Source organism: Podarcis melisellensis (genome assembly GCF_964234715.1).
Source record: "Podarcis melisellensis genome assembly, chromosome: 2".
In the NCBI taxonomy this organism is placed as follows: domain Eukaryota; kingdom Metazoa; phylum Chordata; class Lepidosauria; order Squamata; family Lacertidae; genus Podarcis; species Podarcis melisellensis.
The window spans coordinates 47,569,994-47,597,870 of NC_138529.1; the positions used below are offsets into that span (position 1 = coordinate 47,569,994).

At 42.4% G+C, this 27,877-nt stretch overlaps 1 protein-coding gene and 2 long non-coding RNA genes across 4 annotated transcripts in view; 1 reads left to right on the forward strand and 2 right to left on the reverse strand.

Annotated features, from left to right (window-relative positions):
- Nucleotides 1-9,736, reverse strand: part of SLIT3 (slit guidance ligand 3) — a 396,000-nt gene extending 386,264 nt beyond the window's left edge. The window contains exon 1 of one of the 2 annotated variants that reach the window (XM_081899114.1): nucleotides 9,055-9,736. In XM_081899114.1, coding sequence (XP_081755240.1) covers nucleotides 9,055-9,242 — 188 coding nt within the window. In that variant the 5' untranslated portion in view covers nucleotides 9,243-9,736. The remainder of the gene's footprint in view (nucleotides 1-9,054) is intronic. The other variant, XM_081899113.1, reaches the window with a different exon arrangement.
- LOC309363150 overlaps nucleotides 1-27,877 on the forward strand; it is a 413,995-nt gene that overhangs the window by 373,477 nt on the left and 12,641 nt on the right. The window lies entirely within an intron of this gene.
- LOC309363139 overlaps nucleotides 13,483-27,877 on the reverse strand; it is a 36,985-nt gene continuing 22,590 nt past the window's right edge. The window contains exons 4-5 of the long non-coding RNA XR_014165265.1: nucleotides 16,536-16,596; nucleotides 13,483-13,935 (exon numbers count right to left, since the gene is read on the reverse strand). This is a non-coding gene — a long non-coding RNA (uncharacterized lncRNA). The remainder of the gene's footprint in view (nucleotides 13,936-16,535; nucleotides 16,597-27,877) is intronic.

A 27,877-nucleotide genomic window follows, 5' to 3' on the forward strand; every position in this document is an offset into this window, starting at 1 on the left:
TTGTTTTAGAACTTTTTCCACACAAGGGTGAAATCAACACACATATAAAAACCACTCTGAAAATGCTTTTTAAAAGACTTTTTTAAAAAAAATACATTGAAGTGTCCCATTATATATTGCACTTAAAACATTTTATTCACAGCTGCGTAACAGTCCAAGGGCTCTTGCATGTTTCTAAGGTGATGGTCTTCAGCAATCAGCTGAAAGTCGAATTAAAACCGTGGCACCCAGACCACAATATGACACTCTGTTCCCCACAACAACCTGCAGTGCTTCTTCTCACAGACAAGATACTATTTAATCAAAAGTAAATTCTATTCAGGACTTACTACTTAGAAATTGTGTTTAGGATTACAGGCCACAAAGATCTCTCCATTTGGGATGTTTTGAATCAATTCCTGGTTCTCCCAGGTAGTGGCCCTTTATTTAGCTCAGTTCAGGAAATGAATTAAAGAGTTGGTAACCAGGAGAAGGAGCCACTGGAAAACACATGAGGTGGGAGAGACCATTACCAACTGTGGACTGCAATCAGGAAATGAATAATTAAAGGACGCTTTAAGCCATAAAGAATAGGGAGATGTTTACTGAAATCAACCCTTTGAACAAGCTGTCCTTCCACACCTTAGTTCTGAAATGGGGAGGAAAATGTGGTACCAATCCATATTCAGTCCCATCAGTGCAGATTTCATTCCATGCTGCTCCCCTGGGAGAACAAACGAAGCCCATACAGAATGAGAGCCTCACAAAAAACAGGAACCCACTGTACTTTTTCTTAGGTATCCACTTTGCGTGTCGAGGTCCCCAATAACTCACACATCACACAGAAATTTTTGTTTAAGATTTTTGGCATAATTTTGGCCACAACTTTATTAAAATACAAATTTGTGAGTGGTTGCGTAGGCATTGGTTGCGACTATCTGCCCCCACCATGGGGGCACAATGCGAAAATCAGAATGGGGGAATACACTTGGGGTTACGCAGAGCAGGGAACCTGCCCTCACCCCAAATGCAACCAGGAGCTCATTGCTATGGCCTGAGCCCCCTTGACAGAGTGGACAAGCAATAGTTAGCTCCCAATTCCTTTAACAGAATCCCTTGCAGCAGCAGCATTAGAGGGGCAGGCACAGCCAATCCACGCCCCTCAACCAATCAAACCATAAACCAATGCCTAATCGTGAACCTTACAAGTTGTGACGATTTGCTACGCAGTAGGCAAAAACCAAATGGCCCCAGCCAATCAGCCAGATGGACAAAATTCCTACCAGGCTCCCACTCCAAAGCAGACGACCCCATGACAGGCATAGCAAGGTCAAAGCGAACAACCCTATTCTAGGGAGGGAGGGACGGGCAATCCAATGCACGGGCGAAAAGAGGAAGCCCTAGCCTTGTGCAAGGAGTTTTACTATTTCTGGCTGTCAGTCAATAAATGGCAAAATTAACTTCTTCCCAACAACAAGGAAAGCCCCAATCGCATCAGTGGCCAACGATCAATTAGCCCGCCCCCAACTTTGGAGTGTCCTGGCGGCCCCCACCGCAACACGTGCTCTCCATGAAGGAGAACACGCTTTGTCTCACTTCTGCATGTAAGCACCGAATGAACACCCCGGAGTAGCCACCTTGAGCACCAAAGACACATATTTTAAGTTGATAAAAGAGATGCATATAAAATTAAACTCTCAGCGCATCCTCAGGTCATTTGAGGCTCTGTGCGTGCGCATGCGTCTGTGGCGAAAGTCAGCTCTGATGCCGACTGCCTGCTCAAATTAAATTTGACAGACAAAAGAAGGCTCATAAGAGTTATTATTAATTCTTGGTCACATGCAACTTGGCAAAATGCCTTCACAGAGCTGTCTGTGATACAGGACTATTTGTTCTTCACCAGCAAAGGGCAGACAGTAAACAATATTTTTTTAAAGATGGCATGTTTCAGTTTTACCAAGAACCCACAGCTGGGCTATGAGCAGCACGTCTGTGTTGTTTTAAAAGTGACCCATCAACATTTCCGCAGGAAGATTAAAAGTCAGATACATCCTACTGGCATTAGATATATCCAAGCCTTTATGTGTGTGTGTGTGTGTGTGTGTGTGTGTGTGTGTGTGTGTGTGCGCGCCTCCTTAAGAGAAGCTGCACTTCTCACAAAGCTTAACATTTTTAATGGACAGTACTACCTGTTTAAACTTATTTTAAGGGACTGTTAGGGCAAGCAAGTCCCCATTAATAGGGGTGCTTTTTAAAGTTCCCACACTCTGTGAACAGGAAGTGCATAATGAATTATGGCTTTTAGCAGCACATCTTAATCCAACTAAGAAAATGAAGACCATACATGCTCTAACTATGCAACAGCAGAACCTGCTCATGTGAAAGGTATTTGCGAACATCCTTGGGGGTGGGGAGGAAGCGGCTAAAAAACACACAGAGTTAACCTAAATTCTTTTTCATCTGACTTTTTCCTTTCTTGAGGTTTAAGAAGAAAATAGTTTTCTGTGGGTTCTTGCAATGCAGATGGTAGGCACTCTTGTGTGTTTACTATGTGAATCATCGTAAGTATTTTTTTGTTTTAACCACCATTTGTGTCCTCTGTATTTAGTCTTCCTGATGCTAGAAGGATGTATCACTAAGGAATTTCTGCATTGTTTATTTAGGCTTATGTGTGACATTGCTAACATCACCATAGCTCTGAGAGAATTGCAAGAGACACCGAGAGGCAAGCCTAAAGTAGGCCGTGTATTGCAAAATGCAGAAATCCTTGCTCTCTGCCAGTTACTGTGCTTTATAACAATTGCTAGCAGCTTTTGATCAAACAGAACCACATGCCACTTACAGGCACATCAACAGTCTCACCTTTGCCAAGTGGTGTCCCCACAGGCACCAGTGTGCCCACCAGCACCCTCCATGGCATCCCCAAAAGGTCTCAGTAAAAATCCACAATACATGATTCACTGTTTTCTCTTCCTGCTCACCATCTGGCTCAGCCTCTCCTGCAGTGTACACATCCCTTTAAACTTGTCCGCAAGTACAGATTGTATGCTAGTATTGGAAGCCCACTATGCCATCTGTTCTAAACAGAGAAGAGGTGCAAAGAGCTTCTCTCTGTGAGATAGCATAGCAGCACCCACCCATAATAGGGTGACTGGTGGGAGGTATCTCAGCACTATTTTGTTGTCCTCTCTTAGATATGTGGCACACACCCCAACACATCCGTTTTGTGAATAGCTCTCAGGGCACTTTCTCAAAAATCCAATTGTGCCAGCTAGCCGAAAAAGCATTAGTAGGCTGTAGCTTGCTTAGTGGAATGTCCCATGTGTGGGGCAGACAGTGCAGGGGGCAAATATTTCAACTGGCAAATCAATAGCTTTCACCAGGTCAAACCTGCGCTAAAGATTGGCCACGAAGCTTCATACACACCCCAGTGTCTTTTCTCCCAAGCAGGTCTGCCAACGTGCAACTCACCAAAGCCCTATCCTGTAGCAGGGGAAGCAACATGATTTAGGCTGCAGAAAATGGTGTTTGGGTGGTGGAGCAAGCCCTAGCCAGCCAGGAGCAGAGAAGGAATAGTTTTATTCCACTTCTGGGTTATAGCCAATTGTGTTCATGCACAAGCAAAATGGGCTTCTTCTCAAGGAGCAGAACCTCCCCTTTCTCTTCATGACCCTCTAAATCTGCTGTGGAGGGTTAGGGGACACATAGAGAGGACAGGAAGGGAATGTTCCATTTAGCAAGCAGAGTTCCACTCCCACAAACCACCCTGAGTCAGTCTTGCAACCCAGACATGGGGTGCATACCTTTAAATCCAAATTCTGTGGATTTTCCTACTTGAGATTTCCCCAGTACAGTTGCCTGCCCCTTGTTCACCTGCTGCTTCAGTCTCCAGACATGTGGTGAGGAAGGTAGGAGACTGTGAACTGAGGAGGGAAAGAAGATCCATGGCAGCCCCACCATCTTCGGCACTGGGGTAGCTATGTGTACGCATCTGGTGTCCCATTTGCAAGGTGGCAACCTACCCACAGTGGTTTAGGATGCTGGACTAGGCCCTGGGGGCCAAGGGTTCAAATCCCTACTCTGCCATGAAAGTTACTGGATAACATTAGGCTAGTCGCAGTCTCTCAGCCTAACCTCCCTCACAGGGTTGTTGTGAGGACAAAATGGGGAGGAAGAAAACATGTGCGCCACCTTGAGGTTCTTGGAGGAAAGGTGGAATATAAATGTAACACTGCACATAAATTAGTAAAGAACTTTTAACCTTAGTAACGCTTTGTAGTCTTCTGCTGAAGGGACAATTTTCTGGGATAACTATGAAGGAACTTAAAACTGTTTCTAGTGATTCTAGTTTAGACTAGATCAAGGAATAAGGAACCTGTGGCCCTCCAGATTTTGTTGGACTCCAAGTCCCATCACCCATTGGCCATGCTGGCTGGAGCTGATGGGTGTTTGTTCCTACAACATCTGGAGGGACACAGGTTACCCATCCCTGTTGGACCTGGAGACTCAATAAAGTAATCTGAAGTACTCATAAACAATTTCTATGTAATATAGCTTCCTGAGCTATACTTCAAGTTAGTGCATTACAGAACTATCTAACTGAGAATTAAAAGGCTTTGGCTGGATTTCTTGAGGATCTAATTGCCACTAACAAATGCAGTTCCTTAATATATTGCTGCAGATATTATGACAAAACAAGCAGTTCATTTTTCTTGCTCCTGGTTGGAAGGCAAAGTAGAGAAACAGCCCAAGACTTGTCCCAGTCAGCAACACTTTCGGCACAAAATTCATTTTAAATGCTTACCAGTGATCACAAACAAGGTTGAAAGAAACCAGTTTCAGCTGTGACATCTGATTTCAAGCTCCCCAAATTCTGCATTTGTGGCACAAACATCAGGAAAAGGACTTCTGCTGCAAGTACAGATTTCATAAGCACACAAACCCAAGGGCTAAATCTCAAAAACTGTTTGCATTGCAATATATGTGACAGCCAGTGCAAGTTATTTCTTAAATGTCTGTTTCATCTTTTTTAAATGCTCTGACAAAGTAGTGATTCCCAGAGTATGAAGTTTGTCTCTATTAGTTAGTTCTGCTCACTGATTCACCCCCAACACACTTACACTGCAACTCAGGTTCAGCCCCCTCACCCCAAAGTCAAATGATCAGGCATGAAGGCCTTACACTTTTCCAGGGGTAGCCAAGATGGCACACTACAAATGTTGTCAGACTACAACTCCCATCAAGTCCAGCCAGCATGACCAATGATCAGGGCTGATGAGAGTTGTAATCCAACAATTTTTGGAGGCCACCATGTTAACTACTCTACACTATGCTATTTCCCAGTGACATTTGTTTTAGATTGACTGTGGTCATAATCTCAGGGTTCTTTCCAATAACACTCTACAATTTCCTACACCAATAACCTCCATCCCATATCTGCATGTGGTCAAGAGACTGCCCATGTTCACTTGGAAAATAAGTCCTACCTGAGTTCAATGTGACATACTCCAAAGTAAAGCATGCATAGGAATGGAACCTAATTTAGGTTTTATTTCTAAGAAAGAATGGATTTATTTGACCATAAGCAGCAAGCTAAATTGTAGGTTTAAGAGGTCTGGATGCAATCACACATATATATATATATCACTTAACTAAGTTCAGACAAGTCTAAATCTGAAATATATTTATAATTTCTGCTTTAGCCTGGGAAAAACAGAATCATAATGATACTTGAGGGTTTAAATGTGATTTCCAAAACACAAGCTCATATGTATTAACAGCAAAAGGAACGGCAAAAAGCTGGCTCATATTAAGTCCTCGCAGTAAAAGTCATTCTCATTTTGTTGGTGAATTCTTTGCTTTCTTGGCTTATGTGGAGCTTTTCACATGATACACTGACGTGAAACTTTATCAGGTTTTGCTTTTCTCATATCTCACTCTGGCAAAGTCTTGATTGCTCTTACTATTTGCACACCGAGGAGCGCACAGATAATTTAAAATGTGAGGGTATTATTTTACTCTTAAGACATTTACAGCCCAATCCTAGTCATGCTTACTCCGCAGTAAGTCCCACTGAGTGCAACAGGGCTTTCCCCCTTGTACGTGAACTGCATTGCCTGGACTCAAATCCGATAGAGAAAGTTAAGGTTGCAATGTTATAAACCCTTTCCTGGAAGTAAGCTCCACCGGAAACAATAAAACTTACTTCTCAGTACACATGTATAGAAATGCACTGCGACTACTTTAATCAAGCTGGAGTATTTAAGCAGCTGGTGTGCAGGCTTCTATTCCATGTCTTCTGGCATATTAAAAATGGCAAACTAGTAGAGGGTTTAGAGCACACAACTAAAAGGCATCCAGAACTAAATACGACTCTGCTACATCAATTCCTACATTTTGATTCACAACATTGTTCCACAAATGCATCAAGTTTTCGCTACGGACTAAAAATTCTTGCTTTTCCAGACCTGTTATCCCCAAGGGACACAAGCAATACCTGTCATACCAATGTGGAACTTTCTCCAAAGTACCAGCTTGTGATAGTGGTGCCTCTCCTAACCGACTGATGGGAAAAGAAGCAGGATGCAGGGAGAACCAGGGAAGTAGGTATTTAATCTTATATGTACCTAGATGTAGTCAGGATTTTTCTCACCAAGAAGGGGAATAGTTTGCAATTGGATTAGGGAGCTCTTGGAACACCTGCGTCCAAGAGGAAAAAAAGACTTTGGCTAAAGCTGTATTGTCCTGGCACAAAACTAGGTACATCTCCATTAATTTTGCACATGTGCACAGAAAGCATGAGAGGTGCCTAATTCTGGCCACAGGTCCATACTAGCAAGCTCTCTAAAACATTCAACATTGGGGGATAAATTGTAGTTCTGAAGCTTTATTCAGACTCATATTTCAAAGTGTAAACATGGTGTGAATACTAAGATGACAACATTACTAAGATCATAACAGTGTGGGGTCATAATTTTCAGTATACTGTACACCATATTTTCAAATGTTTTTTGGCCCTATCAAATGTCACTGTTGATTGAAGCTCAACATCTGGAAGCAAAAGGATTCAGCTCCAAAAGAAAAATTTTGACACTCATTTTCAATGTTATGTTTTCTTTTTTCGTAAGGGTAGAGCGAAATTATTATAGAACTTCAAATGCAAGGTTGTGTTGAGATCCGTCTGCTAGCCTTTTTCCTTTGAAGATGTTCATAAATCAAATTTAAGCTTTTAGAATCTCAGTCACTAGCCATGTGAAGAAGACATATTTAAGCCATACTTCAGTTCATTTATTACTGGCTCCAGATAGTGAAACTGTACAAAGGTGATCTGAAGTGTTCAGCTCTGCACGCTTCTAGCTGCATAACTGACACCTCAATACTGAACACATGTACTTGTACCTAAATCCACTTAATTCACAATGGAACTTATTTGTAAGGATTTCACAGGGTCAGCAAAGCAGTGCCTTCATTAGGCCCGATATTCACCATGCAAGCATGAGCATTAGCTGGTCCTAAAGATGGTATTTAAATACTTGAGGGCTTATTACTGACCCTATGGAATTTTGCTATAATGAACCAATGGCCTATGTTTCTTTAAAAAATTCCAAGAACTTTAGATTAAAGTTTTAGTGACATTAAATTACTTGAGACAAAGAGTGCAATGGGGTGCACAAATGAAAGCAACTAGGCATTTAAGTATTTGGAAAGTAATATAGAGAAGTAACTAGGAATATATAAAAAAATCTGTGTTAGTCTGCCATAGCAGAAATACAGTTTTCGACACCTTCAAGAAACACTGTGGCATAGACTAGTGCCTACTTCATTTGATGCATGAAGTGTTGTGTTGGCAGATTTCATATGCATAGATAGATACATAGATTATATATAGAGAGATTATGAATGATGAACACACACACACAGTTTATCCATTTTGTAAACACAAGTGTTAAAGACCTACTCCCTGCATTTTATGATTCTTAAGCCTCACTGTTTCCATTTAAAAAACTGTACCCATGTGTAATAGGAATGGGTTCTTGTACGCATCCTTAGCCAACAGAGGATATAACATGTTGGGCATCCAATGTAGTGTCATGAAAGTTTGTGCCACAATGACTCTGTTAAGTCTTTAAGGTGCCATAAGGCTCTTTCACTTCTGAGGAATATCTGGGCCTTTTCATTTGTGGCTATATGGCTGGTTTCATAATCCTACTAAATGCTAAATGAAAATTAATCACGCATTAGATCAGGGATGAGATTACTATTTCCTGAACTGCTCTAGTGAATCTATCAAGACACGGGAAAGGTAAGGTTCCAGTCACTTAACACATCCCATTTATGTTTGGATTTCTTTATTTGAATATCTTTTGGGCCCATCTGTCCCCAAATCCACTAGGCACACACACATATACACACACAGTTATGTAATGCGCGTGGAAAACCAGCTGTAGAAACAAGCAGAGGCTGAACTAGTCACAGACTGTTTGGGTTAGTCTTGCAGGCAACCACAAACCAGCCTAGGCTTAAAGGATCCTACATATTGACTATGGCAGTCAGATGCCCCCTCCAATTGCAACCAAGCAGATGCACCTTGAGCGAATGCAGTGTGGATGTGCAAATGTCAGTAAGCCAGCGCAAAGTCTGGTGAGACATTCCAGTGAGCATCATGTGGAAAAATGCCAAGCATACTTGTTGCATGTGGTTCTCCCACCACACACTCCCTCTTTTCCTTCCTGAGCATTTACACACAATGGCTAAGCTGCTATGCAATTAGAAAAGAAACCCACAAAGGCTCTTTATAAGGCTCTCTCTTCCTGGAGTGCTTTGAGCTCTGTTGCTTGCCAGGAAGTTAAGAGGAGCAGCCCGGCACCTCCCCGTGGCTCACAATCCCCAGGAACTCCAGTGCCCTTAAGCTGCCAGTGGCCAGCGGTCCAACCCGGCGAAAGCACCACTCTCCCCGTTTCTATCTTAGGCTATCTTATTTTAACAGCTGTGTCTAATCTACGCCCGGCAGGAGCAGTCTCCTTCTCGGCAACCTGGCGGGCAAAGCAGCCTCCCCCTCCTCCGGCTGGTACTCACAGTCTCTCCGCATTCCTGGGAATGCCTCGGGGCACCGCTCGGAGTCCCAGTCCGTGGCAATCCACATTGGATCCGGAGCAGGTACATTTACTCGGGCATCCTTCGGTCCGCTGCCACAGCGCGATGCTCCACATCCCCAAGAGGAGCAGCCCAAGGCGCCCCCAGCTCGTTCTCCCGGCGCCCAGCATGCTCGCCTTCTCCTCCGGGCAAAAGTGGGGAAGGGGCGAGGAGGGAGAAAAAGAGAACCCCACCAAAAAAGCGCCTCGGATCCCAACCAGCAGCCCTCGAGGGCGCCACGCAGCGATCTCAGAGCAGCCGAGGGAAGCCCGGCGGTGCGGGAGGCATCTCTTTCCGAGTCCCCGGACGGATCGTCGCGTTGCCTTTCAAGCCCAGGCGGAAAGCGCGCAGGATCAAAACGGGCGGGCGGGTGGAAGAGAGGGGGCCGGTCCGCTGCTTAAGCCACAACCTGCCCGATCCTGCTCTGCCTCGCAGTCCAGGTAACCGGTTGCTGGAGAAGGAGCGACGGAGCTCAGCAGCCCAGGAGCGCACTCGGAAGCGCCTGGCGGGAAGCCCAGCCTGTCCCCTGGAGACCGCGGCAGCAGCAGCAGCAGCAGCGCCCAGGTCCCGGGATCAGAGCCTCCGGAGCTGGGAGCGATCCAGGGGCGCTCGCAGCCGGCCGCCTCTCCATGGACTGGGCAAGGCGAAGCAGGCGGGCGCCGGAGCCGGAGGAGCCGCCCCCTCCCCTCCCCAAAATAACACCTTCGGCGCGGATTGGCGGCCGCGCCGCTGACGTCACCAAACTTCGGAACTTTGGCAGGGAAGGTCGGGCGAAAGTTTTGGAAGGAGGGAGGGGCGGGCAGAGCGGAGCCTTCCGCGCAGGGCGTCCTCTTCAACGTCGTGCTAGCTGCAGCAGGATACCTCGCGAAGCTTGGGCTCCATGCACCAGGCTCACTCACGGCCGAGGGGGAAAGAGTGCCTCTGAGCATAAGCAAAGCGCCTTTCTTTTTCCGCCGTGACGCCTCACACAGCAGCCAGGCTTTCTGGCTCTTTCATTTCTCCTCTTAAACACTAGCACGAACCCGCTGTATCGTCAAGGCTGAGGTAAATTATTCCCCTTCCCAAAAATGGTATCACAGCTATTTGAGATAGGAGTCAGGCCTGAAATCTGAGGAATTATAATTATTAGAGAATTTATTTATTTATACAGGTATTTACTTTCCACCAAAGAATAAACTTCCAGCTTTTTACTGGATCCTGTCTAGGGCTTTGATTTATTTTTTTCCAGAAGCACAGGCGTGTACAGCCTGGATCCCCATGAGAACCATGTAACTCATTTTGCCAACCAGGTTTAATTGGCCAGACTACTTTCACCACCAGAAAGATGGGGGGGGACTTCCTGTGTGAGGGGTTGCACATTTTTACCCAGTTCCGTGGGCATGGCCGAGAGGGCGCAGGGAGGCAGTTGCCCCCCATCAAGTAAAACAATAGAAATACTTAACTGACCAATTGCGTTGATACTGCCCCCCCCAAGAGTCCTCTCCGCCCCCCAACAAAAATCCTGGCTATGCCCATACCCTACTACACTACTACCTAGCAGAAACTACACTGCTAGGGCTGGAGAATAAGGCATCTGAGCATATGCAGTGGGAAGCATGTGCCATTATGTTCAGTGCGCTGTGTTTCCATTTCAAGTAAGCATACATAGGAATGCGAGGGTTGTGACTGTGCAGAGATCCTATGCTCTGCATTTGCCTTCCCATCTATATCTGGTTGGACACTGAGAACAGCCTTTGGCCTTATACATCAGGTCTCTTCTTAATTTCTCAGAGTTTAGGAACACTTATTGGGGTGGGCAGGGCGGTTGTTGTTAGGTATGCCAAACAATGGAAAATACCCTTAATGGTGCTGGGCAAACCACTATGTCTCAGCCACAGCCCTTCATCTGCAAGTTATAAAATAATAATTGTGACCTACCTTACAAGGTAAGCATGCAGATAACTGGCGTGCACTGTTTGCTCTTTTTTAAAAAGTGCAGTATGAATAAATCAAAATGTCTTTGTTGCTTAAGTCATCATAGGCAGCCCTCATGTGGAGCAGGACTGAAAAGCCAACCCCAGTCAGGACTGACCTCTGACACTTATAAATTAAGCACAGTTCATTACTAAGCAATCTGATTCCCTGTTCTCTTCATCCTTGTTCCCAGTTTTCTGAAAAGTGGGTGACCTGGTCCTGGGAGATCCAAGGAGCACCCCTACCTTGAAACAACATGCCACCTGAAATGTTTTGGCTACTACTAAAGAAATAAGATCTCCACTCTCCCCACCACTGCAACCACACAGTTTTAGGTTGTCTTCATTTCCTTTAAATACCTGTGAAGGTCTTATAGTCCTGAAGCTTTGTTTGGAGGAACCATAGTCTTAGGCACTTTTCACTGAGAACCAAAGCAGTAAAGAATACATTTCTGTGACAAAGCAGTCGGATTTCAAAAGGCAAGCTCTGCTGTGTTTACTCTGCCCACTTGGTGATCCAAACTCAGTGGGTCACAGAAACTGGAAGCAGAAACCTAGGAAGTTGGATCGAGCTCTGTGGTTGGCCACAGGTAATAAATTAAATAGAAAGGAAATTAGAAGCATTCCTCTAGGCACTAGAAAGTGACAATTGCACATTTGTGTGTTTTCCATATTATGGAGACCGTATCAGATTTCACAGAGAACACATTTATTAGCATGGTTTGTTTCATTGGACAGAAGGAATTACATAACTTTAAAAAAGTTATCTTTTCATCCTTATCTCTCTGGGCATTACTTGGTTCTAGGACAGTGGTTAAAAACAAACTACCGTAAGTCACACTCTGAGTAGAGTTCATTACTTAAGTCTACTCCTTTTAGTGGGTCTACTATGACTAACCTTGGATATCACCCAGTAATTTTAGCTTGCTCTTTTGTCATTCTTTCTATTGTTTCTTTACATAGCTACTACATTACAGGGCCATTAGTATGCATGAGGCTTTGCAGAATACAAGTGGACATATTCCTTCTTCAAGAATCTTATGGTGACCTATGATTTACCATTTCTCATTCCATTGAAACCTCCAGAATCACTCTTCTTGGAGCAAAAGCTGCAGTCTTATGCACACTTCCATCAAACTCCATGGGGCTTACTTCTGAATAGACATAGATGCATAAGATTTAAATGTCCCACCTGACTTCTATGGAAGATGCACAAAAGTCTTTAGTACACGTTCCCCCTGCTTTGGTGGATATTTTTTCATATTTTTTCCAGAGCCACACATTTATAGACAGCAACACAGGGGAAAGCCACCCAGCAAGTTAGTCTTTTATTCAAAATTCTCAAGTTCCAGAACTTCCAATGAAATCACATTTTTCTTCTTTTTTCCTCACTCTTGTACTACCCTCTGGTGGTAGAAATGCTTTCTCTTTATAACCAGACTTAACTTTTCTAATACAGTAGCTAGTCAACCTACTCAGGGCAAGCAATGTGCTTCCCAGCTTCTCCCAGACTATAACTTCTTTCTGTCTCTTTGCCTGGTGGTGAATCAAGTTAGGGAGATTTTCTAATCCCAAAATATGTGGCTATAACTTTATATGAATAGACACATTTATACACTACTGATGTTTCAAGAAATGCAATCTAGCTATTAAATGCTTGATAGGGGTATGAGAAACTTCCAAATGGGGTATTAGGAAGCACAACGTGAGTGATTGACACAGTTCCTTGTAAAAAGCGAAGTGGTTTTGGTTTTTTAAATGATACTGCCAGGTGCATCCAAGGTAAAAACATCATGCACCCAGCAAAACAAAATGAGAACCAGAGCATTAGGAATTCTCTGTCGTTCTCTGTTTTATTTCTGAATTTTTGTGGAGTGCTGTGCATACAGTGTGCCACAACATCCAGTCATTTCCTCCCCTTCTACTTTGTCAATGAATATTTCCCCAAGGAGCTTCCAATCTAAACCAGAGATGGGGAACCTATAGTCCTCTTTTGGCCATATAATCTTTTGAGTGAACATGACACATACCTGAAAACAAAAGGGAGCGTGGATAGGGCAGAGCCCCCAGCAAGTGGCCCATATCAGTTAACTTACAATACATGATCTCTGAAACACTGGGCTTCCTTTGGACCCTCTCTATTCCCTTCCCCTCCCAGGAAAGTCTGGCTTTAGAACTGAAGAGAGAATAGCCTTGGATGTTATTCCAAGTGGGTCATGCCCTCAGCCATAATAAGGAGCATTAGAGAATCAGTTAAATGCTTTTAAAAATAGTTTAGGGTGGTTGCCCACTAATGGTCTTTCAAAAAGAGCAATTTTATTGTCCCACACAGGCAGTAAGCCATATCTCATCTACTTAATGTGAGACGGCCGTGAGTTGCATTGAACAACATGTTTTGTGGATGGCCAAGGACCTGTGCCAGGAAATGTATTTTTTGCTTGCATCTAAATATGGCTGCCTTTTAAACCCACCTTAAAGTCATTCTTATTTAATTTCTCTAAGTGCAACACCCAAAAAAATTTCTCATGTAATTAAATCACACCCAACAGGTTCTGTTGAATTGCTCAATCACTTATTGTCTTCAAGCCCATATCTTGGCCAGCAATTAGTTCTTCCCACCCCTTCTTAGCCTGTTCAGTTAATTGCATTTCAGTAGCTCTAAAGCTGAGGTAATGAACTGGGAAACAAAAGTTAAACAAACACTTAAAATATTAAAGACTAATCACATCTTCCTGTTTAAATGTAAGCTAAGTCAGCTTCCACTTGTGTACTTAAGGATAAAGATAATGTACCTGGGTTCATCTGGTCTTCAGGTTAGGTTTGCTTTTCCTACAGACTCTGGATATTTACATAGTTGGAAGCAGTGAAGTACCTGTAAGTTAATAATGTGAAGTTTCAGCATCAGGATGTGATAAACACGAGTGGTGCTTCATTTCTGAAAGAAGAATTGCCAAGGCCAAAACCTGCCTACACCTTATGCCCTCTGGCCTGGCGCCTTTTATCTGTGGTCCTCAATGCATCGGCTGGTTGTGATTATTCAGTGGACAAGCAAAACATTATTTATCCATCAAGCAGCATACTTCTTCATGATTGCTACATATGTTTGAGAAGCAAGTGTCGACATAAAGTCCTGGTGATCCTTTACACTGCAGCTGTGCTGCCTGGGGCAGTTGGGAGTCGTAGCCCAAAATATTTGAAGTGTACCAGGTGGGCAGAAGCTGCCTTGGGCAAATTAAATCATGGGCATCAGTTGTGTGTGTCATGTAGAGTTGCAGAGGTGGTGGCTGCATGTGATTTTAAACAAGATTAAGGAAAGAAAAATACTGAACTGTAAGACCACTTAGATGTAAATGCAATAAATAAAGAATACAATAACTAATGACCAAATGAGACAGACTGACCAATGAATCTAAATTATTTCTGACCATTCAACATGAGGTTTCTTGAGCTGATGTTAAAGGTCACTGCTTGATATACAGAAATAGATGCAGGGCTAGTGTATATGTCCGAACAACATTTGGTGAAAAGGAAGGATTTAACAAATTTAACAAATAAGTTTTTAAAATGCAATCATCTCTCCCTTGAATTTGGGCATGCATCCTTAAATACAACTACTAATACCCTCAGGTCATTCCAGATGACACATTTGCATTTAAAACCTCATCTCTGTGTTGGTGGAACATATGTCAACTTGGAACAGGAAAGCATTCGGGTGCTTGCCAGGAAAACAGGAATGCTCCATTGCCAACTGGCCCAAGGAATATACTCCTTAGGAATGAAATCCTCTTCATCTAACTTTCTCTTTCTTTCTTCTAGATCCATCTTTTTTTTCTTACTTCTTTTTCATATTTAATTATTTTCTGTTCCTGTGTCATAGTTTGACAATTGACAATTTATTATTCATTCCTCCTCTTCTCCCTTTATCTCTCTCATATTATTTCTGTACCAAGGAATTTCTGAAATACTACTACTATTGTAGTTTCTACTTGGGCATCTGTAACTGAGTCCAAAAAATGAAAGTGAGGAGCTGACCTAAAATGAACAGCTTCCTGTTTAGAGGGCCTGGGATAAGAGCCATTCTGGTGCCAAAGCAAGGGTGAGTACCGTTTGTGTAGGCCTACTGGGGAGGACAGAGTCCTGTTTGGGATCTTAATCATTGGCAGTGCTGGCCCATGAAATTTTGCTGTCTGAAGTAGAAGCCAAATAGGAACATCAAAACCTGCCTTATACTAAGTCAGACCATTGATTCCATCTAGATCATTATGACTGACTGGCAATGACTATCCAGGTTTTCAGACAGAGGACATTCCCAGTCCCACCTAGTGGTAGCAGGGATTGAACCTAGGATCTTCTGCATGCAAAACAGATGCTCTACCTCTGAGCTATGGCACTTCCGATCATCCCCTCCTCTCCCTGATAGGACCAACACTTGAAAAGCCTTGTTGCACCATTAAAGACACCAGTTACTTTCTCTGCATCCACATGCATGATGCTGCCTGGAAAAAAACCCACTTCACCCTGTTGCGTGACAGGCCAGTCTTAGGGGCTGGCAGAAACATCATACATTATTACCTTGGGGTTTTTTGTGTGTGTGTGTGTGTTGCTTTCCTTTTGTTCACTGTCTTAACAAGAAGATTGACTGGATATATTTTGGACACACACTTCTCATACTTTTCCCTTGACATACTCCTTTTCAAAAGACTCTTGCTTTTTCAAGATTGGCTGTCAAGATACCAGTCGAACCTTTCACACAATTATGTATGGCAATTCAACTTCTAATAAGTACCTTTCCTTTTCCCCCTGATAACCTCTATTGGACCTCATGTTGCTTGCACTGCTTGTCATGTCTGATTGTGTATGTTTTAACCCTCAGGGATAGCTTTCTTTCCCCCACCGCTTTCTCTTTTACCACAGATGGGATTAGCTTTCCTAGATTAATATGGAAAATATTCCACCCCACCTGCATTGTGACAGAGATGAGAATGAATGTAAGAGGAAAACGTCACCCTCCTCTGCTGTGTATTAGCTAGAATCCGTGAAGCTCCAAGGACTATATTAACATTTGAAATGTGGTCTCTCCTTTCATAATGGCTTTTGACATGAACTTCATGTACAAATACAGAAGTACAGGAAGCATGAGTGAGTCACAGTCCTCAGACCTGTAGTATGGTGGGCTTTTAAAGTAGATGAGAAAGAAACCTAGGCTGTATAACCTGGAAGGCATGGAAGTTAGTCCATCTGTTAATGGAAGTAACCCTATGAAGTAGCCAATGTCATTACCATCTGGTAGAAGTGGTTTGCTTTGTTTCATTTGCAGGAAAAACCTTAATACATTTTTAGAAATGTATATGTAAGGAGAAGTTAGCTCAAACAAAGCAAGCTCATTTAGCTCTACCATCCAGCATTTCAAGGACCTGAACATTAAGTACTTCAAATGAAATACAGACCTGACTTGAGGCAAGGGAAACTTACCTTGGTTTTTAGTAGAACCACATTTGTCTCTCGGGCACACGGGATATGTTTGCTTTTATGCCTGCAAAACAAATAGAGATCCCATTTAAATCACTTCTGAGCCCCAAGTAGTGATGTTTGCAACTTTGTTTGTGCGGGGTCCCATGGTTTGAGAAAATATTTTCTTTGGCTTTCAGTCCTGCACTGAATTATACTTGATGCCCATTAATATCAATAGAATTGCAGTGTGCAGAGCCGAACAGAGGAATATAGCCATTGTTAATTTCTATTTATGGGGCTATATACCCTTGCACTTCATGCAGAGTTCCTCAAGATGTGATACTCACTGGTGATAGTCAACAGAGACATCTGTCTTCATCAGATTTGATTTTATACCCTGCCACATTCTTTAATGCTGTTTCAGGGAGTTTTTTTTAATGGTTCGAAACAGATTGGTACAATAAAATTGCATAACAATAAGCAACCTGAATAACAAGTAAATAAGCAGCGATTCGTTAAAAAAATGGTTAGGTAAGTCTGAGATAAAATTCATGACTTCCAGACTTCTAATAAACACAGAACTGCAGCCTGACAAGCCTCTTGAGAGGGCATTCTACAATGCAGATGCTGCCATTAACAATGTGGCTACTAGTCATAATAGCTGTGTGCCAGCTCCAGTATTGGAGACAGTGAATACCAGTTGCAGGGGAACATGAGTGGGGAAAGTGCTGATAAGCTCATGTCCCACTTGTGGGCTTCCCCTAGGAATCTGATTGGCCACCTTGAGAACAGGATGCTGGACTAGATGGGCCTTTGGCCTGATCAAGAAGGGCTCCTCTTATGTTCTTACCCTTCGTTCCAGCCATCCAAAATCAGACAATACTGGCACTCAAACAGGGGCCCTAACTGCTGAACTCAATGTATGGGCAAGTTCATTCAGGAAGAGGCCTAGTTCAAGGTAGATTGATCTTAAGCACTTCAAATTGTGCCAAGAATGTAACTGTAGACCTTTCAGCACAGGTGTTGCATGCTCTGTTCAGGACAAATCCAATGGGATAGAGCCACAGTTGCCCTAAATGGCCTCCATCCCCATCGTTCAGCCCAGACACCAAGGGTCTTCTGGCGGTTCCCACACTGTGAAGTGAAGCCACAGGAAGCCAGGCAGAGGACCTTCCTGGTAATGGTGCCCATGCTGTGGAATGCCCTCCCATCAGATGCTAAGGAGATGAGTAATTATATAACATTTAGGAAACGATCTGAAGGCAGCCCAGAAAGGGAAGCTCTGTAAGGTTTACTATGTTTTTATATATGCTGGAAGCCACCCAGTCAGATGGGTGGGGTACAAATAAGTAGTAGTAGTGTAGCAATAACCACTGAGACCTTTCTGGGAGTGGATAGCAAAATCTCTGTCAATCTCCAAATAAGCTACCCAAACCAGAAAGGTACCATAGTCTGCATTACAGCAAGCAGCTCAGAGGTTAGGAGAATCAATGCAGCTACACACACAGACACAATCTATCTCCCTGTGAAGGCGGTCCTTTATGTAATGATATTTTAATCTAATTCAGTTTTGGATATATTCCCTTTGCCCAATCTGTATATTTATTTTAAATGTATACCCTGTAATATAATAAAAAAAATCTCTGAGTGGTTTACGTAAACTAAAATCCCCACGAACACTCAATACAACTTCCTTTAAAAAATTAGATTAAAAAACAACAACTGTATATTGCAGATAAAACTGAGTAGTTTTAAATAAATAAAATAAAATAAAAATAAAGCTTCAGTGTTTGGGAAAGAGTGGGTAAACATAAGTTTTAAAAAGGTGTTTAAAGGTCATTACTGTCTCCGCAAACCACTTGAACAGGCTGGTTTTAGACCAAATCAGTCAGCGGTTGATCATGTCTTAGTTTTATACCACCTTGCCCAGAAATATTCCGCCCCAAATAGAGGCCAACTTTGTGCGGCCTTTATTGATTTAAAGGCCGCTTTTGACAGCATCCCCAGAGGATTACTTTGGGGGAAATTAACACGATGGGGAATAGAAAAAAGACTTTTGTGGCTAATAACTAAATTACATGACGGATCAGCCGCTAGGGTGAGAATCACTCTGGCCGGCGACCTCTCAAATTCAGTAACCATCAATAGAGGTGTCCGTCAAGGATGTATCCTTGCTCCGACCCTTTTTAATCTATTTATAAGTGATATGAGGGCGCCTCTGATAGATTCTCAAGAAACGATCCACGCCCCCCCGCCTTGCCCAATATCGTTGCCCCCTTCTACTCTACGCAGACGACGCAGTGATCCTATCTTTCTCAAGAGTTGGCCTTAGGAGGGCACTAAAATTTTTTGATGCTTACTGCAAATCAAATTTTCTTACAATTAATCATGCCAAGTCCAAAGTCCTAATTTTCACCAAGAGTCGAAAAACCTATAATTGGAGAATAGACGGAAAAGCCATTGACCAAGTCTTTAAATTTCAATACTTGGGAGTCCTTCTCCAACACAACATGGGCTGGAAGGTCCATCTTGCATATGGATTAAATAGAGCTAAAGCCCTTTCCTTTGCGCTACTGCGTTTTTTCTTTTCAGATGGGGATTTCCATATTCCATCAGTGTTAAAAGTTTTCAAGGCAAAGGTGATTGCAACAATAGCATATGCAATCCCAATATGGGGGTCCTTTGTTAATCTAACCCAATTGGAGGTAATCCAAAACCAGCTGCTAAGAAGGTTGCTAAAACTACCCAGGTGTGTAGGCAATACTGCTATACGACTCGAACTAAATGTTACATCTCTAGAAACCACATTATGGAAATGCATCCTCTGTTACTGGTTGGCACTATGGCATAAACTTACAAATCTCCACTTGATACAGTGTCTCTGGAGAGATGACTTCCCTAGCCCTTGGGCAAAAATAATACATGGGAAACTTGTGTCCTTAGGACTATCTCCATCTGAACTACTAAAATTGGATTTAATTTCTGCCAAGAGAATTATAACTCACAAATTAGAGGAGATGGATTTACAATTTAATATTGCGACAGGTGGTGGCACCTGTTCGCCGATAAACCTTGGCTTAACACCTCCAACAAAACTTTCATCTTATTTAAGTACCTTATCTGTGGTGATGCACAGGTATGCCTTTATAAAGGCTAGATTCAATGTTTTCCCATCAAATGTGTTGGGTAACAGACTCTCCAATGGACAGATCTCACTCCTCTGTGACTGTAAAAGTGGATCTATAGAATCACTATATCATATAATCTTCTGTTGTCATTTACATTCGGCTTCATGGTCCAAGTTTCTTCCCCCATATTTATCGAGAATTGCTGACAGACCTCAGGAAGCCCAAATAATATACTTATTAAACAACGAAGACTCAAGTAGATCCCTTGCAGTCGCTAGATACCTGATTAATGTCCTATTTCATAAGAGGAGAAATGGATCACTGTATGACTCTGACAGCTTAGCCAAACTTAAGAACCATCAATAAGTGCCAGAACTAAGACGCATATCCCCCCAAATCTGAGGGATTTGAATTGCGGTTGACATAGAGGGAGCTTATTGTGTATAGTGTTTACTTAATTGAAGTAAAATTGGTTTTATATGGGTGTTTTAATTTGGAACTGTTTAAATTGTATTGTTTATGGATAAATTTTGATGTATTGTTTTAGATATGGGCCAATGGCCGTAATAAATCAAACTAACTAACTCTCCTTAGAAAATCTCAAAGATCAGCTAGGTCTGTACCAGGACAGACACTCTGCTAGGCATCTTGGTCCAAAGTTGCTTAGGGCAGTAAATGTCAACAATGAAACCTTGAACGTGGCTCAGCAGCTAATAGCCAGCCAGTGCAGATCTTCCAACATTGATGTGAAATGTATACAGCTGGGTGTTCCACCTGGCAGCTGCATTTTGCACCAACTGCCACTTCTTAATCAGGTGCAAGAGAGGCCCCACTTACAACACATTACAGTAGTCTAATCATGAGTTACCAATGTAACTCCTGTCCAGGAACTGCCATAGGTGATGCACCAACTAAAGTTGGCAATGGGCACTCTGAGTCAGCTGGATTTCTCTAGTAAACAGCCATGGATCTAGGAGCCTCCCCCCAAACCCTGGGACTCAAACCAACATACCTTTCAAGTTACCTTGAGCACTGTCACTCTGGGCTCTTTGAGGATGCATCGTGACTTGTATTCAAATGACTCTGTATTGCTTACTTACATCAGTTCTGAGATTGCAGTAGCACACTGTAATTACCACACATTCATGGCCAACTCTTCCAATCATCTGCCGTTCTGACTCCTCACTTTCTTATTAAAACATAGAAATTATGTCCTCAATATGATCTTCTGAGTTTCAAGCTTAAAAATGTACCCTTTCTCTGAATTTATAGCAACAACCTCTTCTCATTGTTCAGATTCTGCATATTTTACCCAAAGTATTGTGCCCTTGTTTTTACACAGGATGCTAGCCAGATCTCAATAGCTATCTTAATGTATCATTCTTTTGTGATATGGCCATCTGTTTTGGGGGTGTTTGTTTTTTGTTCCTTTCATCTAATGTCATGCTTTAGACATGCAAAAATGGATGGTTATGAAATTCTGCTTTAAGCACACTTAAAGACTACAAGACTGCTAAATAATCTGGTTAATATTATGGCGCTGGCTCCTTGGGAGCATTTCTTATGTACCGTAACTAGATTGAACCAACAAACTCTGGCATCACAAGATCTTGGACCTGAACATGACCACATTAATGCGGTCTTAGTTTGTCTTAACATAGTAAGGTTTGTCCCCTATCAATGGTGGGATCTGGAATGTATATTCTATTCCAGCCTTCTCTACAAGCCAGTCTGTTTCCAGATAGAGTAATGGGTACATCTCCATTCAGTTTTATTCAATGGTGATAAAGTGCCAAAGTGGTGTTTTACAGCAATATTCACCAACTTGGTGCCCTCTAGATGTTTTGGGCCATAATTCCCATCAGTCCTATATATTACAGTCATGCCAGCAGGGGCTGATGGGAGTTGTAGTCAAAAAATCTGGAAGACACCAGGTTGGAAAAGGCTGTGTTGCAGTGCTACATTTCATTCTTCTTTAACTACATTTATCTTTTCTATCAGTTCACATTCTATCCTTCAAATGCACAGGAAGAGATCTTCAAAATACGTTCAGTTTTCCAACATACTTTTGCCTTCCTAATATCTGTTGATTTCCACTTCCTTGTGATTTTTGTTTATTTTTCCATAGCAACTTTTCCACAAATATGTTCACCACTGCTGCTTTCTATAGATCTGTTTTCACAAATGTATGATTGTTTTCCTCAAACTGGCAAAAATCAATGACAGAATGCAGCCAAATATTTTGCAGAAAGAAACACTACAGAAGTGAAAATAAAACATATAGTTGAACATTGTCTATTTACGCAGGAAAGCAGCATGAGAAGAAGCAGTGGTGAGGAGAGGGGAAGCAGAGCAGTTGGTGTGGGAGTCGAGAGGAGGAGAAGGCACAAAATGGGAAAGTGAAAATGGGAAATTCCTACAAAATGGGAAATTCATGGATGTCTTCCCACCCTGCCCCTGGAGGTGCTATAGGAGCCTTTGCAGGCAAGTCACTGAGCTATGGGCTCTCCCCATAAAGAGCACTGCAAGAATGCTCTACAGCATTCTCCCCCTTAAATACAGCTGCAATTATTTTTGCTCTCTTAATGTTACTGTGCAATGAATAGCTAACTTCCCTGTGTGGAACTGTGTTCCATGCTGTTTTATGCTACTCTCCTAATAAGGTTACATACTCATCAATAGCCAATTTGTTTGACACAGGAAATGGTTCATAGCACAGAACCTAATTAAAGGACCTATGAATTTTGATGCAATACTGAGGGAGTGGAGACAAAACAGAAAGTTGGAAGTTCTCCAGAAAGACTTCCATGAAACAGATGTAAAATGGTCATTGATATGATGTAGTCCAATAAACTGACTGTAGGGACACAATTTATCAGATTATTTTCTATTGTTACACCTCATGCTAACTCTGGCCCCTATACTCTCATGGGAATAGAGTGAGACATCTGGCTAATGTAATAATCATCAAATATTGTGTGCTTGCCCTCTTTTTCCAAATACATTCTGCCTTCCATATCTCCAACCCAACAATAACCCAGATTTTGCTGTACTACAATTTCCAACAGTTCCAGACAGCATGGCTATTGGTCAGGGATGATGGAGACTATAAGCCAATGACATTTGGAGAGCACCATGTTGGCTAACCTGGTGCCAGTCTGACACCAACTGTCTGTTTGATGGGTGAGTGCTCAAAACAGCTTTGCCCAACTTGGTGTCCAATTTGCCTATGCTGGGTGAAGTTGATGGGAGATGTCGTCCAAACCATCTGAAAGGCTTTAGGCTGGGGAAGGTTTCCCCTTTGTGCAAGACTCCAGTAATATGGGAAAAGGCTGTAGAATGCCCTGTTTTACCAATCCTGGCAGCAGTAAATAGTCCTACAGCAATTAGCACATGTATTTTTATTTTATTTTAAGATTCGCTATTTCCAGAGAAACACAGAAACCAATTTTCAGTGTCTTCAAAATTTCCAGGAACTTTGCATTATGAATTGCATTTGCCAGCTAAACTCTACTGATTTCAGTACCAGATATGTAATTAGAAAGGAGCCCCAGCTTCTAACAAAATGGAATTACTTCACCCACAAGATATTCTTTCAGTACATAAGGATTACAAACCTATTTGTTCAGCTCTTCTAGTCACTCATGGTGGAAGCAAACTAGTGATTCTTAAATGCTGGCTTTCTTCCCAGATGCCACATCAGATGCTTGACATGAGTTTTATGTTAACCCTATGTCAAGTGACAGCTTGCTTTTAGGACCGAAATGTTCTGTGGAGATGTGAAAAAGAAGCCACACTTTCATTAACAGATACACACACGCACACACCAGCAGTATTAATTACATCCAGTGAAGGACAAATAAGGATAGGAACCACAATAGCATCTTTCCTTTGTATTTTAGGGCATTTTAAAAACAATGGCTAAAGAGAAACAGATGAGTTTCTATTCTTGCTCCAGCCAGCAGTTTATCCATGCAAGAATAAATTCAAATAACATCTAGAGGATAACTATGAAGCCAGGTCATAATGTTTGTCTTTTGGAGATGAGCGAGACCTAAATTCAATCCTCCATTAGATCAGATTGCAACCTTTTAGGTGGTCTCCATCTTGCATAAAATATGTTGGCCAACGTCAAGCACAGAGAATGTCGGTGAGTTCAGTTGTGGTTTTTAGGTTTATGAGCTACACAACCACGGAACACTTGTTATGTTAAACCCTAACTTTCCCATGAAGGTCTTTTTTCATCTCCACAATCTCCCACAATGAAGACCAAATCTATGTGTACTGTTGTACAATTGTACAGATGTTTGCTCTGAAATAAATCCTACTGTGTTCAATGGGGCATACAGTACTTCCAGGTAAGTAGATAAATGATTGCCAGCTAAATAGACAAAACTGCAGTTATTCACATTAATATAGTTGCCTTTCTTTCCCTTCCCTTCCTTGTTTTCTTGTGAGGAACTTCAGGTAGTTGGGGGCATTTTGTTTGTTTATGTTGACAAAGTAGCTGTTGATAAGCAACAGTTCCACAAATGTGAATACTTGTAAAGTTTCCTGCCACCTTTTGCTTTATTTCACCAATAATATAATAAGAACAAAGGAATTAGGATGTGAGCTTGCTCTTTTCTACTCATAAAGAACATAATTCATTGAGACAGATCTAGTTTTCTTGTTGCATTTAAGAGAGTCTCAATTCCAGCTGGGGCTCTTACCAAAGAAGTGCAGTGACCGAGCCACGGGTAGCGCAAGGCTCTTTGGTGTCACAGAAGTTGTGGCCTTAGGGAAATCTGCAAGGCACAGAAGGCGTGGAGCATCGCCAGCCTCACCACACAGCCTTCTCAGGGAGTTGCAGTCTAATGCACACCTGTGTCTCTGACTTTCGGAAAATTAAGTGCTATGTGGTGGGTCTGGCTTGCTTTTGCTTTTAGTTGCAGTGGTGCAAATACATTGTATGTATTATTGTATTTGCAGTGAAAACAGATGTGCTGTGTTGGACTTGTTGCTTTAAATTCTAAATGTCTTTCTGTAGGCCATTGTATATTTTCTAAGAGAGAGAGGCAGTGGGTAGGGAGAGAAATCAATGTCATTTAGTTTGATGGTTTTCTCCAGTGGTTCTGTTTAATGCAGCAGGTTTCCTGAAGGATTCTCTAATGTTTGTTCAAGCATTTGACATCTGCCTTTCAATCTGGAAGGCCAACCATTCTGCCCCTATCCCCAATAACTAGGTTCCCTCCCATCTAAATGTTTTATGCATATATCTTACTTTCCTGCAAAGTTTGACAGTGCTGCCTTTTTAAATTATTCCTTTCTTTATATGTGCAGTAAAGTTTATTTCAAATTTTATGTACCAGGGAAAAAGTCACTACCAGTAACAAAAGGGTTGGAAGTTCATCAGTTTTAGGCAGCATGTACACAAGGGAAAGTTCATTCATGCAACACTGATGTCACTCTATTTATATAATGTTGGTAGACAGATACTTATAATGGGCATTGTACAGTCGCATTTGCAAGGCAATCTCATCTTTAACCCAAAAGCAGATCCCACTGACTTTAATGGTGCTTCCTGGTAAGCATTTTTGGGATTATTTCAGGGATTATTTCACATATGCATATTCATAATGTGGAATGTCATCATGATTTTCAGTTCTTACTGCTAGCACTGAAACGTGTAATGTTTGGGCTGGTGGATGGTGATATGAAGGTATTGTTTTTGTGATAGTCACTCATATGCACAGCAAGTCATAACTTGAGAAACTTAATATAAATATTCAGATTTATACTGGGAGGATGGATAGCAAAAGTAAAACAAAAACCTCATCACAGAATATAGTTATCTTTGCAGTGGACACTTCAGGTAAGTTCTAACTGAATATATTTTATTACCTCACCATTACAAATTTGGCTTGTTTGGTACATAGTCATAGGTCATGGGGAAATTATGTAGGAGACCAGATTTCATAAACAGATTTGTATTACGAAAATACCTGCAAAAGGACAGCGTTCAAGTGGTAATGTGCACAAAACTGAGGTCCTGTTTATCTTTTACTTGGAATAACCTACATATTGCTATTCTTTGCTACCAAGCAACTTCTCCTAACATCTGCAATTTGTGCCCAAGTGGTTAGGTTGGATTATGTGGTTATGTATGATACTACTGATGCCTGCCACATTAGGCACTGAGCGCATGATTTTCTGTGGCTTTTAACATCTGACTTTGTTAAAGCTCGGACATTTTATTATTTTTCATGTTAATGATTGGATACTTTAGTCAACTGTCTTTAACTTGCCACTGTTCTGAGGATCTTTCAGCATTATAAAGTAGAATATAAATTCTAAAATAAACACAATAAGTAAAATCACACATATGGGCATACTACAGAACAGCTTTAAGGCATGCAGTGACTTTACACAGATTCAAGAAGCTATAGGTGGCCTTTCTGCTACCTCAAATCATGTAAGCAGAGCCTCTTACTTGTAAGTAGAAAGAGATATTTATTCAGGCAAATAACAGTACAGGCTCAAAAGCAGACCCAATGCAGGGCAAGAAGTTCACAAGTGGGAAGAAGCAATGGAGATGCCTCCATAAGTTTCCATGCCCTGGCCACCAAGCTTTTCAAGGTAAGGCGTGGCATGCTCATGAGAGCAAATCTCAGCTCGTGAGACTTGCTCACTTTGCAGGAATGTGAGGATTGCAAAATTCTGGTTGGGTGGGTGGGTTTGCAGTGAAGGCAGTGCCTCATTCTAAGCGGCAAGGCTTCATCTTCCTGTTCAGGCTGTTCAGTCACTGCCACATCCAGTTCTGCCACCCCACTTTGCTTCTCACAGCACTCTATGCTCTCTGCTCCTCAGGAACAGGTGGGGGTGGGGGAGCTAGCATCCCTGCTCACCATTCTGAAGTTTGGGTAGAAAGGGGAGATTGGGTAGAAAGGGGAGGTTCCCACCATATGGTTTCCCCTAAATTTCTTCCTCTTCTTTTTCCTCCTCCTGCATCAGAACCTGCCTATCCAATCCCAATCCTGCCAGAACTGTGGGACTCATGACATCATGAGGCTTGATACAGAGCAGCCTTTGGTACATGTGAACTACACTGGGAACAGTCAATTTTGTAACATTTCTTGGAATTTTCCTCAAGACATTGAATGAGAAGACATGGCAGTGGACAGCAAATGCTGGAGTTGGAAGGGAAAACATGTGTCATCTAGTCCAACCCCCTGCAATGCAGGAATCTCAGCTAAAGCATCCATGACAGATGGCCATCCCACCTCTGTTTAAAAACCTCCAAGGAAGGACAGTCCACCACCTCTCATGGGAGTCTGTTCCACCAGTGACGTAGCGTGGGTTGTCAGCACCCGGGGCAAGGCAAGTAATTTGCACCCCCTAACCCGTGGATTTACGCCCCCTAACCCGTGGATTTGCACCCCTAACCCCCAGATGTTGCGCCTGGTGCGCCCGGCCCCCCTGCACCCCCCCATGCTACGCCACTGTGTTCCACAGCTGAACAGCTCTTACTGTCAGAAAGTTTTTTCTGAATGTTTAGTCAGAATCTCCTTTCCTGCAACTAGAAGCCATTGGTTCTAATCCTACCCTCCAGAGCAGGAGAAAACAAGCATGCTCCCTCCTCCATGTGACAGCCCTTAAGATATTTGAAGATGGCTATCATATCTCCTCTCAGTCTCCTATCTTCCAGGCTAAACATACCCAGCTCCTTCAAGTGCTCCTCATAAGGCTTAGTTTCTAGACCCTTGATCATCTTAGTTGCCCTCCTCTGCACACATTCCAGCTTGTCAACATCCTTCTTAAATTGCGGTGCCCTGAATTGGACACAGTATTCCAAGTGTGGTCAGACTAAGGCAGAATAGAGTGGTACTATGACTTCCATTGACTGGGACACGATACTTATATTGATGCAGCCTACAATAGCATTAGCTTTTTTTTTTTTTTTTTTTTTTGCTGCTGCATCACACTTGTTGACTCATGTTAATTTTGTGGTCTACTTTTCGCATGTACTGCTAGTAAGCCAGGTGTCCCCCATTCTATATTTGTGCATCTGGTTCTTTCTGTCTAAGTCCAGAACCTTACATTTGTCCCTATTGAAATTCATTTTGTTAGCTTACGCCTAGTTCTCCAATCTGTTCAGGTCATTTGGAATTCTGATTCCGTTTTCTGTGGCATTAGCTACCCCTCCCGGTTTGGTGTCATCTGCAAATTTGTTGAGGATCCCCTCAATTCATTCAT